This window comes from Pelophylax lessonae, assembly GCF_965119305.1.
Source record: "Pelophylax lessonae genome assembly, chromosome: 8".
NCBI classification, from domain to species: Eukaryota; Metazoa; Chordata; class Amphibia; order Anura; family Ranidae; genus Pelophylax; species Pelophylax lessonae.
The window spans coordinates 10,399,817-10,412,318 of NC_138775.1; the positions used below are offsets into that span (position 1 = coordinate 10,399,817).

The window sequence follows — 12,502 nt, forward strand, 5'->3', positions numbered from 1 at the left end:
GTGTGGCTTTCCTAATCAAGTCCAATCAGTATAATCAAACACAGCTGGACTCAAATGAAGGTGTAGAACCATCTCAAGGATGATCAGAAGAAATGGAAAGCACCTGAGTTAAATATATGAGTGTCACAGCAAAGGGTCTGAATACTTAGGACCATGTGATATTTCAGTTTTTCTTTTTTAATAAATCTGCAACAATGTCAACAATTCTGTGTTTTTCTGTCAGTATGGGGTGCTATGTGTACATTCATGAGGAAGAAGAACGAACTTAAATGATTTTAGCAAATGGCTGCAATATAACAAAGAGTGAAAAATTTAAGGGGGTCTGAATACTTTCCGTACCCACTGTATATACACACACATACACACACACTAGGGATGCACCGAAATGAACATTTTGGGCCGAAAACCGAAAATGCAGGATGCCATTGGCCGAAAACCAAAAATGACTTTTTCCCCAAATAATTTTAAAACAGGTAGAAGAGGGGCATACGCCCAAAACAGGCAGCGACGTACACCTGTCGCTGCCACCCTGTCACAGTATATGTACTGTGATGGGTCGGCAAAGGTTAATTTAATTACCAATGGTATTTGTATTATGCAGCATGTGGGGGTTAATGTATTGTCACTGATGAATTAGTGACCGACCAGTGGCAGTTAATTAACCCCTTTGTGCTGCATTAGTGCAACCAGTAGCAGTGCAACCAGTGTTAATTAACACTGATATTGGTTGCACTACTGCAGCACAAAGGGGTTAATTAACTGCCACTGGTCGGTCACTAATGCATCAGTGACAATACATTAACCCCCTCATGCTGCATAATTAATACTAATACCAATGGTAAGCTGCCTCACCCCTCCCCCCCCCCCCCCCCCCCCCATCAGCCTCAGCGTCCCTCCCTGTCCATGAATGAAGTGACACACCGGGAGGGAGGGCGGGGGGATCGGCCGCTAATATCTGTAACTATGTGAGCCTCAACTTCGTTCTTTCATATACATTGTGAATTGAAGAGGACACTTCGGGCGGGGGGGGCGGGGCGAGCGGCCGCTAATAGATAGCACTATGATCCTTCCCTGTCAGCTCAGTGGTACTGTGTGTGAATGAGAACTGAGCTGACACCGGGCGGGGCGGGGGGGGGGGGGGGGGGTGCGGTAGGAGCGGCCGCTAATAGATACAACTATGTGAGAGCTTCACTTCACTTACATGTCAGGCACGTATCTCCTCTGACATGTAAGTGAAGTGAAGCTCTCACATAGTTGTATCTATTAGCGGCCGCTCCTCCCGCATCCCCGCCCGGTGTCAGCTCAGTTCTCATTCACACACAGTACCACTGAGCTGACAGGGAAAGATCATAGTGCTATCTATTAGCGGCCGCTCGCCCCGCCCCCCCGCCCGGTATGTCACTTCATTAATGCACAGATATCGTAGTAGGGACGTCAATTGAGAGGCAGGCGGCCGGCCATAGGCGGGACTTTTAAAACCTGCCCTGCGCTGCTCCCTCCTCCTTCCTCACGGCGGCCATATTAATTTCGGCACTGTTAATCCATTATCGGCTGAAATCAGAGGCTCATTTTCGGCCGATAATTTCGGTGCATCCCTAATACACACACACACTATATATATATATATATATATATATATATATATATATATACATATACATATATACACACACACATATATATATATACACATATACATACATACATATACACACACACACACTATTTTGCTCTTTCGGGGGTAGGGGGTGATTAGTCAGAGCACAAGCCGATCAGCCGGTTCCAGCCAATGGATGACCGCCGGCACCCACTGAACGTCGAGGACAAAGACAGATCAGAGCTCTGCATATGTGAACGATGCAGAGCTCTGTTCAGTAAGTTGAGATGTGCTGGATTTTGTTTCCCTGCATTAAAACCATCACATCCCTTAGTGAAAGCAGCACGCAGTACACACAAACACCGGTTAGGCACACATTTAACCCTTTGATTGCCCTAGATGTTTAACCTCTTCCCAGCCAGTGTCATTGGTACAGTGACAGTGCATATTTTTTAGCATTGGTCACTGTATTGGTGTTACTGGTTCCCAGTGTCATATTGTCCGCCACTATTTTGCAGTCCCACTTTAGGTCGCTGATCGCCACCATTACTAGTATAAAAATACTTTAAAATGTAACGCAGTGCCGTATAGGAAAAAATGGCCTGATCATAAAGGGGGTAAATCTTCTGGAGGTCAAGTGGCCAATAAAGCTGCATTTTATCTTCTTTCGGTACATGTTAAAATGTGTGTGGCACATCCTATATCCCCCTACTTCAATCCTCTGACACATACTATATCCCCCTAACTTCATAATTGGAAGTTTTTTTTTTTCCAATGTATTTGCATGGGGGATAGTGCCTAATTTTTCTCTGCAGAGCTCCTCCACCCACCTACATGTGAATATTGGATCCCCTTTGCTGGCCATCATGTATTCCTGACCACACAGGATGCTGAAGAGAATGAAGAGGTCTGGTCACTTACCAACAGTAGAGACAGTGGAGCCGCCTTCGTCTAGAACATCGACCGACTCCGCCAACTGCAGCTGAATCTTTGGCACCACGGTGAGTATGGCGAGGACATCCAGAGCATAGCGGACCGTGTCGTTTCTGTAAGAGGATAACAGATATATATATAATTTGCTCAAGTAAAATAGAACTGCAGCCCACAAAAAAAAAAAAAAAAGTTTTCAGTTTTGGAGAGGGGGGGGGGGGTGGTCTCCCTGCTGAGCGAACCCCCCCCCCCCTCACTCAAAAGGAACACCCACCAATCCTTCCCACACAATCCAAAAATGAGAACAGTGCTGACTGAAATCCTGCTTTAACACTTTCCCACCTGGCCGTCAATCTGCTATAGGCAGGGAGGGACTTTCCTCCTAAATGGACGTCGTGACGACCCCTCGGAAGGCGCTGCGCAGCGGCGCAATCTGTTAACGGCTATGTCCACCGGACACAGCCAATGACAGATCACTATACCAGCCCACTGCCAGTGTCGTGTGATCGCTGTGACCAATCCATCCATTGTATACAATTGTGTTGCTAGCTGGGTGTAATAACCATACGGTCTACTCATGTTTACTGTTACATTGTACCTGGTTATCACATGATGTTGTCATTTTAGGGCTAGCCACCCATTTTGATGTATTGTATATTTTGTTTTGTCGATAACATTTTTTGTAAATAAAATTATACTTTTTATACAAATATACTTTTCTCATCGCTTAAATAGCAGTGGATTACTTTTGAAGACCTCTAAAGTCCCATTGGGGGGTTCCTCCACTTTATTCCAATGACAGATCACTATACCAGCCCACTGCCAGTGTCATGTGATCGCTGTGACCAATCCATCCATTGTTTACAATTGTGTTGCTAGCTGTGTCCAAAGGCGGCGCTTGAAAATTTTTTAAATGGTTACCAGTTTAGAGTTACAGAGGTGGTCTTTTGCTAGATTTATCTCGCTCCGACGATCACGGCAATAAACGCACATGTGCGATTTGAACACAGTTTACATTTGCGGGCGTGACTTGCGTATGCTTTTTTTGGTGCGCGAGCTCACGGGGACGGAAGCACTTTAACCACTTGCCGTCTGCTCACGTTGAGCTCTACTGCGGCAAAGTGGTTCGTTATCGTCTGGCGACGTAGACCTACATCACCAGACACTCTCCTTTCTCGGCGGCGCCGGAGGCTCGCTCCCGATGTATTCAGTCACAGTGGGAGTCGGGCCAGGGGAGGAGCAGCGGCGATCGCCGCCGCTCTTCCCCGATCTTCGGGGAATCGAGTGTGGAGATCCGCCCGCTTGTGTAAACAAAGCGGGCGGATCTCTTAAGTGACAGGCAGGGTCAGATTGCAGGGTTCAGCATAGTTGAACCCGCGATCTGTCCCTGTGTCACTCAGTCACCTTCCCCCACACACGTCAGTAAGCACCAGGCATACATTAACCCCTCCCTCTCCAATAAAATTAACCCCTTCCCTGCCAGTGTCATTTTTACAGTAACAGTGCATATGTACAGCACTGATTACTGTAGTAATGTCACTGGTACCCCCAAAAGTCCCAAAAGTGTAAAAAATGTCAGTCAAGGGTCCGATCTGTCCGCCGCAATGTCGCAGTCCCGCAAAAATCGCAGATCGCCGCCATTACGCGTTAAAAAAAAAAAACACCAAAAATGACAGAAGTCTTTCCCTTAGTTAGTAAACGCAATAACTTTTGCGCAAACCAATCAAAATACGCTTATTGTGATTTTTTTTTTACCAAACATAGGTAGCATAAAACAAATTGGCCAAAAATTAAAAAAAAAAATTTGATTTTTACATTTTTTGGGGGGAATTTCATATAAAAAATGTTAAAAATATTGTTATTTTTTCAAAATAAACGCTCTTTTTTTGTTTATAGCGCAAAAAGTAAAAATTGCACAGGTGATCAAATACCACCAAAACAAAGCTCTGTTTGTGGGGAAAAAAAGGACGTCAATTTCGTTTGGGTACGGCGTCGCACGACCGCGCAATTGTCAGTTAAAGTCGCACAGTGCCGAATCGCAAAAAGTGGCCCAGACGTAAGACAGCAAAATCCTCTAGTGGTAAAATGGTTAAATGGGGGGGGGGGGGGGGGGGATTTTTTTTTTTTTTTTAAACCTGATCACTTATTACTGTCACAGAGAATGTAAACATCCCCTGTGACAGTAATAGGCAGTGACAGGTACTCTTATTGAGGGGATCTGGGGTCTAAAAGACCCCAAAACCCCTCCAAACTATTCAAAACGCCAATATTTTTGAATGCTGACTGTTTACATCTAGGATAATCAAGGGTTTAAATGTGTGCAAATCACAGCCAGTGAGCCAATGAGAAGAGGGGGCGGGGAAGAGCCAAGGCTCTGTGTCTGAATGGACACGCAGAGCAGTGGCTTGGGAGCGAGCCTGCTCAGGTGCCCCTACAGCTAGCGTTTGCTCTGGGGGCACTTGGGAGGAAAGGGCCAGGAGTCCCGAGAAAAGGAAGATTGGAGCTACTCGGTGCAAAACCACTACATAGAGCAGGTAAGTATAACAGGTTTATTTTTTCTTTTTTAAAAACTTGCCTTCAATATCACTTTAATGTCCACAGAAGCCAGAAGGTCCCGCTGGTGAAGGGAGGCCCTGGTGTATTTCTGTAGTCAAATTAAGACATTAGGCGCTTTGAGAACCAAGATGGGGGTTGGATGTCCTCTTTGGGTATAGGAAAAGTGAACGGGAAGGAGTAAATCGTTCTACCACAGGAAATGGGAAAAGGGAGCTTAGTTATATAAAAAAAAAACTGCCATGAAGCAAACACCTCTCTCAAAGGCCACTGGTGGAAACTGCAATTTCATGATTCACTGACTGCATGCAAGATGTGGAGCAATGACTTTATTTGCAGGTTCAGCTTCACTACTCTATATTAAAGACTATAATAGGGCCTGCGAGGTGGGGCAATGGAGCATATGAACAGAAGATGTATTTCAGCTTTACCATAAAAGGTTGATGCAAATTTAGGTTGTATAAGGGGTAGAACTACGCACGTCCTAACCTGGGACTGGCTGGTGCTTGAGGGCGCCTGCTCCCACCCGTTCTACCTTACAGAGTGCGCAGTGGAGATTATAAGGCAATTTTTCCCGCTGCGGTGAGGACCGGAAGCACCAGGAAGTACTCACCCCTCTTCCCTGCACTGCACCAGGCAGAACCGGAAGCCGCCTACACCTTGCTGGAAGGTCCTGCTTCCCTGGATGTGACATCACCAGGGGCAGGCAAAAGCCCGGAGTGCACCGGTGAAGAAAAACAGCCTGGTCCCCCCCACAGCCCTACCCTGCCCCAAGCAGACCAATACGATCAACCAAGCTGGAAGGGAGAGAAGACCCCAGGACACCGCTGACAGGTGGGGTAGGTGCTGGGGCGGAGAAGGGAGGAGAAGGAGAAGAATGAGAAGGAAGGGAGGAGAAGGAGAAGAATGAGAAGGAAGGGAGGAGAAGGAGAAGAATGAGAAGGAAGGGAGGAGAAGGAGAAGAATGAGAAGGAAGGGAGGAGAATGAGAAGAATGAGAAGAATGAGAAGGAGAAGAATGAGAAGAATGAGAAGAATGAGAAGGAGAAGAATGAGAAGAATGAGAAGAATGAGAAGGAGAAGAATGAGAAGGAGAAGAATGAGAATGAGAAGAATGAGAAGGAGAAGAATGAGAAGGAGAAGAATGAGAAGGAGAAGAATGAGAAGGAGAAGAATGAGAAGGAAGGGAGGAGAAGAATGAGAAGGAAGGGAGGAGAAGAATGAGAAGGAAGGGAGGAGAAGAATGAGAAGGAAGGGAGGAGAAGAATGAGAAGGAAGGGAGGAGAAGGAGGAGAAGGAGAAGAAGGAGAAGGAAGGGAGGAGAAGGAGAAGAATGAGAAGAAGGAGAAGGAAGGGAGGAGAAGGAGAAGAATGAGAAGGAAGGGAGGAGAAGGAGAAGAATGAGAAGGAGGAGGAAGAGAAGTACAACCCCAGCACCTGGGGAGAACATGGGACACCACCCTGGATCTCTTGCAGTGCTCCCACCATGGCGGAGGAAACAATGACTGAGGCCATGATGGAAGTAACCAGCCTTTTAAAGCTTTGGTATCGTGGTGTTTCCTGGGAAACTGGGTGGAGCTACGCTCTCTCCAGGTGCTGTCTAGAAAGATTAGGGAAAGTAGAGCTTTTTTTTGGATTGCTCTTCAGCCATCTTGTTGTCTGCACTTACCTGGCATAATAAGTCTTCCAGCTGCAGGCTATAGAGATAAGCTGAAGAAGCAGCTGGACGCAGGAAAGTTTCAGGAACACTTCAGCCGGCTCCCAGTACAGCTGAGAGGGCCCAAACTCTATAAGATATTCCATCATCTCGATAATCTGCTCACGGGTGTATGTGCAGGCCTGTGGGAGGACAAAAAGGTATCACAATGCTGAAATACAACATACTTCACATACAAAAACTCCTTTAAAAAAAAAAAAAAAAAAAAAAGGGATCTACAGCATACAGCGCGTAAAATAAGTATTGAACACGTCACCATTCTAGGTAAATATATTTCTAAAGGTGCCATTGATGTGAAATTTTCACCACGTCAGTAACAACCCATGCAATCCATACATACAAAGAAACCAAAACAAATAAGTTCAGAAATTAAAGTTATGTGTAATAAAATGGAATCACACAGGGAAAAAGTATTGAGCACATGAAGAAAGGGAGGTGCAAAAAGGCATGGAAAGCCAAGACCCCAGCTGAAATTTCAGTAATTAGAAAGCAAATTGGTCCCCTTGTCAGAGAAAATTAAGGTGAATGTAAAGTCTAGGTTTTTTTTTCCTATTAAAATAAAAACATGTTCTACTGACCTCCTCTGTGCAGTTGGTTTTGCACAGGGCAGCCCGGATCCTCCTCTTCTCGGTTCCCTGGCTGGAGCTCCTGGCCCCTTCCTCCTGTTGAGTGCCCCCACAGCAAGCAGCTTGCTATGGGGGCACGCGAGCCGAGCTGCAGCTCCGTGTATTAATTCAGACACACAGCTGCCATTTGGCCACGCCCCTCCCGATTGGCTGGCTTACTGAGTTGGATTGACAGCAGCTGGAGCCAATGGCACTTCTGCTGTGAATCAGGCCAATCAGGAGAGAGAGTCCCAGACGGGTGAGGCACTCATGGACATTGATGGATGGAGCTCAGGTAAGTATTGGGGGGGGGGGCTGCTGCACACAGAAGGCTTTTTATATTGATGCATAGAATGCACCTTCTGCCTTTACAAACACTAATATCAGCTGGTTCAGTCTCAACCGACGGCCTCTAAAAATGGGATTGTTGACATAACATAAAACTGGTCACAGAGGAAGCGGACAACACTTTCCGAGGCCCATCCGTGACTTCCTAAAAGACTCCGTAGCTGCCAGGTACACCCCAATTGCCTGAACCACATCCAAGGCAATATCCTTCGGACGTTTTGGCCTGGGACACAGGGAAGGCAACACAATGTCTTCATTCAAATGAAAAATCAGAGACAACCTTTGGAGGGAATGACGGACAGGGACGATGAACCACCTTCTCTCTGTGAACCACCAAATAAGGTGGGCAGGATAACGCCGCCAATTCAGACACCCTGCATGCAGAGGTTATAGTCATCAAGAAAGCCACCTTCTGGGACAGCGTAAGCAGGGGAATCTCCCGAAGATTCTCAAAAGGAGGCTTCTGGAGGACTGAGCACCAAATTGAGGCGCCAAGGCGGCAATGGAGACCGCACTGGAGGCACACTCAAGGCCAGTTTCTGCTCAACGAAGGAAGGTCAAGATCCGAGCCACCAAGAAAGAGCGAGAATGAACCCCAAAGGGACTCACACTACGTAATGTACGTCTTCCACGTACGATGGCAGATCTTCCTAGAAGTATATTTCCAAGCTTCTAACAGCGTTGGATTCACCAACTCAGACAAGCCTCTATCCATCAGCACCTGGCATTCAGCCAGGCCGTCAAAGCCAGCGACTGTAAAGCAGGATGGAAGATTGTTCCTTGGAACAGCAGATCCTCCCTGAGAGGAAGCTTCCAAGTAACATCAGCGACCAGCTGCACCAGATTGGCGTACCAAGCCTGGCGAGACCAGTCCGGATCCATTAAGATGACCGGAATCCCTTCTGCCTCCATCCTGGGTAAAAGTCTTGGCAGAAGCTTGAGAGGGAGAGCATAAATTAGATGATACTGATCCCACGGGGCCACCAGCACGTCTGTGGCGTCCGCCAGAGAATCCCATGACCGAGCCACCTTTGCACCTCTCCATTGTGCCAAGACGCCAACAGATCCACCTCAGGGATGCCCCCCAACGGAGACAACTTATGAAACCCCTCTGGATGAAGGGACCACTCCCGTTGGTCCAACGCCTGCCAAATTAGGTAATCCGCCTGCCAGTTTTCCACCCAGGAATGCGTACGGCGGAGAGGGCTGGAACGAACTGAACCGTTCTGCCCACCTCAGAATGCCGGCTATCTCCAGAGCCGTCAGGGCACTTCTTGTGCCCCCCCTGGTGATTGACATAAGCTATAGCAGTGACATTGTCCAATTGAATGTGCACTTGACATCCCTGAAGGCGATCCGTCCAATGGCCCAGGCACAGTCCGATTGCTCGGAGTTCCAAGACATTGATCGGTAGTTTGGACTCTTCCAGTGTCCAGAGCCCCTTAGCAGAATTTTTGCCGAGGACATCTCCCCAGCCGGACAGGCTAGCATCCATGGTGACCACTGTCCAATACAAGGGGAGGGAGGATTTGCCAAGCCAAAGCGCGAGGGAACTAATCCACCATATCAGGGACTGCTTCGTTCCACCGGCTCGGATTCTCCAGAGACTGCGGAGTCTTGTCCCATTTGGCCAGAATCTCCCTTTGCAAGGAGCTTGTATGGAACTGTGCAAACTAAACCACCTTGAAGGTAGACACCATCAGGCCCAGCACCCGCATGCAAGTCCAGAAGGATGACAATCTAATGGACAGCAGGAGACGAATTGCAGCTTGCAATTTCTGTAGTTTGTCTAGAGAAAGGAGCACTCAGGCGAAGGCCGAGTCCAGAGTCAGACCCAGATAGTCCAGCTTTGTGGATGGATCCAGAGCAGACTTCTGAAAATTCAGAATCCAGCTCAACTCCCTCAGAGTTCGTATGGTGATTTTCAAGTTTTCCACCAGAGCAGTAGGAGACTCCACCTGCAGAAGGAGGTCATCCAAGTAGTCCAGTACCGCGATCCCCCATTGGCGTTAACAATTCTAGCATCGGGGCTAACACGTGTGAAAACCCGAGGAGCAGAGGAGAGACCACAGGGTAACGCCACAAACTGATAATGCTCCTCTCCCACAGCAAAGCGGAGAAAGCACTGGTGACCGCCACATACTGGAATGTGAAGGTAAGCATCCTTGAGGTCGATAGAGGCGAGGAAATTCCCCTGATGCAGGTATGCCACCACTGTGCGAATAAACTCCATCGTGAACTTCTGCACCCGCAAAAAGCAATTCAGCGCCTTGAGGTCCAGGCCTTCCCTTCCTGGGGACTGTAAACAGGTTTGAGTAAAAACCCTGAAAACGTTCCGAAGTTGGAACCGGGACCAATCACCCATTAAAGGAACAGGTCCTGTACCGCCCCAAAACAGGCCCTTAAGCAGTCCTGGACAGGCGCAAGGTGGAAGGAAAGACCTCGCCCGCCATGGCCTGTATGCACGCTCACCACACGCATCTCCATTGCTGAAGAAAAAGCATGCTGAATCTTATTTAAATTATGCTGCACAACATTTAGACAAGCCTGTGAAATACTTGGGAGAATATATAGTCTGGACAGAAGAGACAAAAATTTAACTCTTTGGATGCCATAGTACACACCATGCTTGGAGGTCAAATGGCACATCACCCCAAAAACACCCATATACCAACAGTGAAGTTTGAAGGTGGGAACATCATGGTGTGGGCGGGGCTGTTTTTCAGCATATGGTAATGGCAAGCTTCATGTCATTTAAAAGGGACTATAAATGGAAAATTGTACCAAGACATTCTTGATAAAAATCTGCTGCCATCTACCATGATGATGAAGATGGAGTGAAGGTGGACATTTCAGCAAGACAATGATCCCAAACACTAAGCCAAGAAAACTCTCAGCTGGTTTCAAAGAAGGAAAAGAAAGCTGCTAGAATGGCCCAGCGAATCACCTGACTTGAATCCAATAGAAAATTTATGGAGTAGGGCTGAACGATAGTCGATGTGATATTGACTATTGTGCTGCGAGCGTGGGCGATAGTCACATCACCGAACATACGATAGTAGGCAGAAGTCGGGACTCACAGTGGTTGTGGAAGGTAGCAGAACACAGCCCATATCCGTCCCACACGGTCAGTCTGCCTGCAGCTAGTTCTGACTGAGCGGTGAGCAGCTGCACAGCTAACCAATCACGCGTGCCTGCACACCCGATTGGTTCGTTGTGCCGCTACTCACGACGTGATTGGTTCGCTGTGCCGCGCTCTCCGCTCGGTCAAGAGAACTAGCTGCAGGGCGGCAGACTGAACATGTGGGACGGATGTCAGGCTGTGGTGTTCTACCACTACTGCGAGTCCTGACTCTGCCTTCCACACTGTCAGTGTCTTCTTAACCTGCAGTTCCCATTCCACCCAGTTCCCTACAATAACATTAACCCTGGCCTGCCCTGGCTGTATGGTGCAATGACAATCAGATGAAGGCTGCGCTGCAGCAATACTTCCATCCTATCCCTACAGTAACATTAACCCTGGCAGTCGCTGTATACAATCAGAAGAAGGCTGCTGCACTGATTGACGGCTCTCTCAATATCGCAATATATATTGTTGAAAAAAAAAACGCAATGTACTTTTTTCCAATAATGTGCAGCCCTACTATGGAGAGAACTAAAGTTTAGAGTTCATAGAAAAAGATTTGAAGACAATTTGTGTAGAAGAACGGGCCAAAAATCACACCTGAGCAACGCATGCGACTAGTTTCTCCATACAGGAGCCTGCATCTTGAAGCTGTCATTACCAAAATGTTTTGTACTAAGTATTAAATACATTTCAGTTGGCGTGCTCAATACTTTTTCCCTGCGTCATTCCATTTTATTACACATAACTGTTTCTGAACGTATTTGTTTTGGTTTCTTTGTATGCTTGGATTGCATGGGTTGTTACCAACATGTTATGAAATTGTATGTCAATAGCACCTTTAAAAATATATGTACACACCTAGAAAAAAGGTGACGTGTTCAATACTTATTTTACTCGCTGTGTATAAAATATATTTTCTTGTTTTTTTCTTATATTTACATAATGAATGTGACACAGATCACTATCAAACTCCGATCATTGAGCAGAAAGCTCTGGCGGTGTTAGCGAAAATCTTGTCATGTTACTGTTGCACGCAACCGACACTCTAGAGGTCATTGGCTGAAACTCAGCCTAATCTCAGAGCTTTAACAGCGTGCTGGACAAAAGCAAACAATACTGGTGTTTAGTAAAAATGGACAACATTTCGAATTTTGTAGATATAATGCTCCATATGAAAGTGGAGGTTAGTAGCGTCCAAGTGTGTTGCACAACAAGGAACCTGAGGACATCTGCCTCTTTCATTCGCAGGACATCCAGTCCTCCGGACATTGTTAATCACCCCTGAAGCTACGAGGAGGAAAAAAGCAAAAGAACATATCTATTGAGATATATATATCCTGCATAGCACATTACTTTAAAGGGCTTGCTCACACCAGCAGCCATGCGTCATGGTGTGCATAATGCATGCACATAAATTACAATGCAAGGATGGAGATGGGCCATTAGAGAACTCATATAAAAGTCTGGAAATACCAAAAATCCTACCAATTTCAGAGAATGAATAGTAAGAAATGAACAGGCTGCACATGGAGTTGCACTGATGGGCACTCAAATGTGAAGTAATCTTTTTTATATAGGATTAGTCCTATATAAAAAAATTTACTTCACATTTGAGCACCCGCACTT

General features: G+C 46.7%; 1 protein-coding gene across 3 annotated transcripts in view; it reads right to left on the reverse strand.

Moving 5' to 3' along the window:
- The window catches only part of DCAF1 (DDB1 and CUL4 associated factor 1), a 73,349-nt gene that overhangs the window by 32,048 nt on the left and 28,799 nt on the right, over positions 1-12,502 (reverse strand). For all 3 annotated transcript variants that reach the window (XM_082264934.1, XM_082264932.1, XM_082264933.1), the window contains exons 12-13: positions 6,749-6,918; positions 2,519-2,643 (exon numbers count right to left, since the gene is read on the reverse strand). In XM_082264934.1, coding sequence (XP_082121060.1) covers positions 2,519-2,643; positions 6,749-6,918 — 295 coding nt within the window. The remainder of the gene's footprint in view (positions 1-2,518; positions 2,644-6,748; positions 6,919-12,502) is intronic.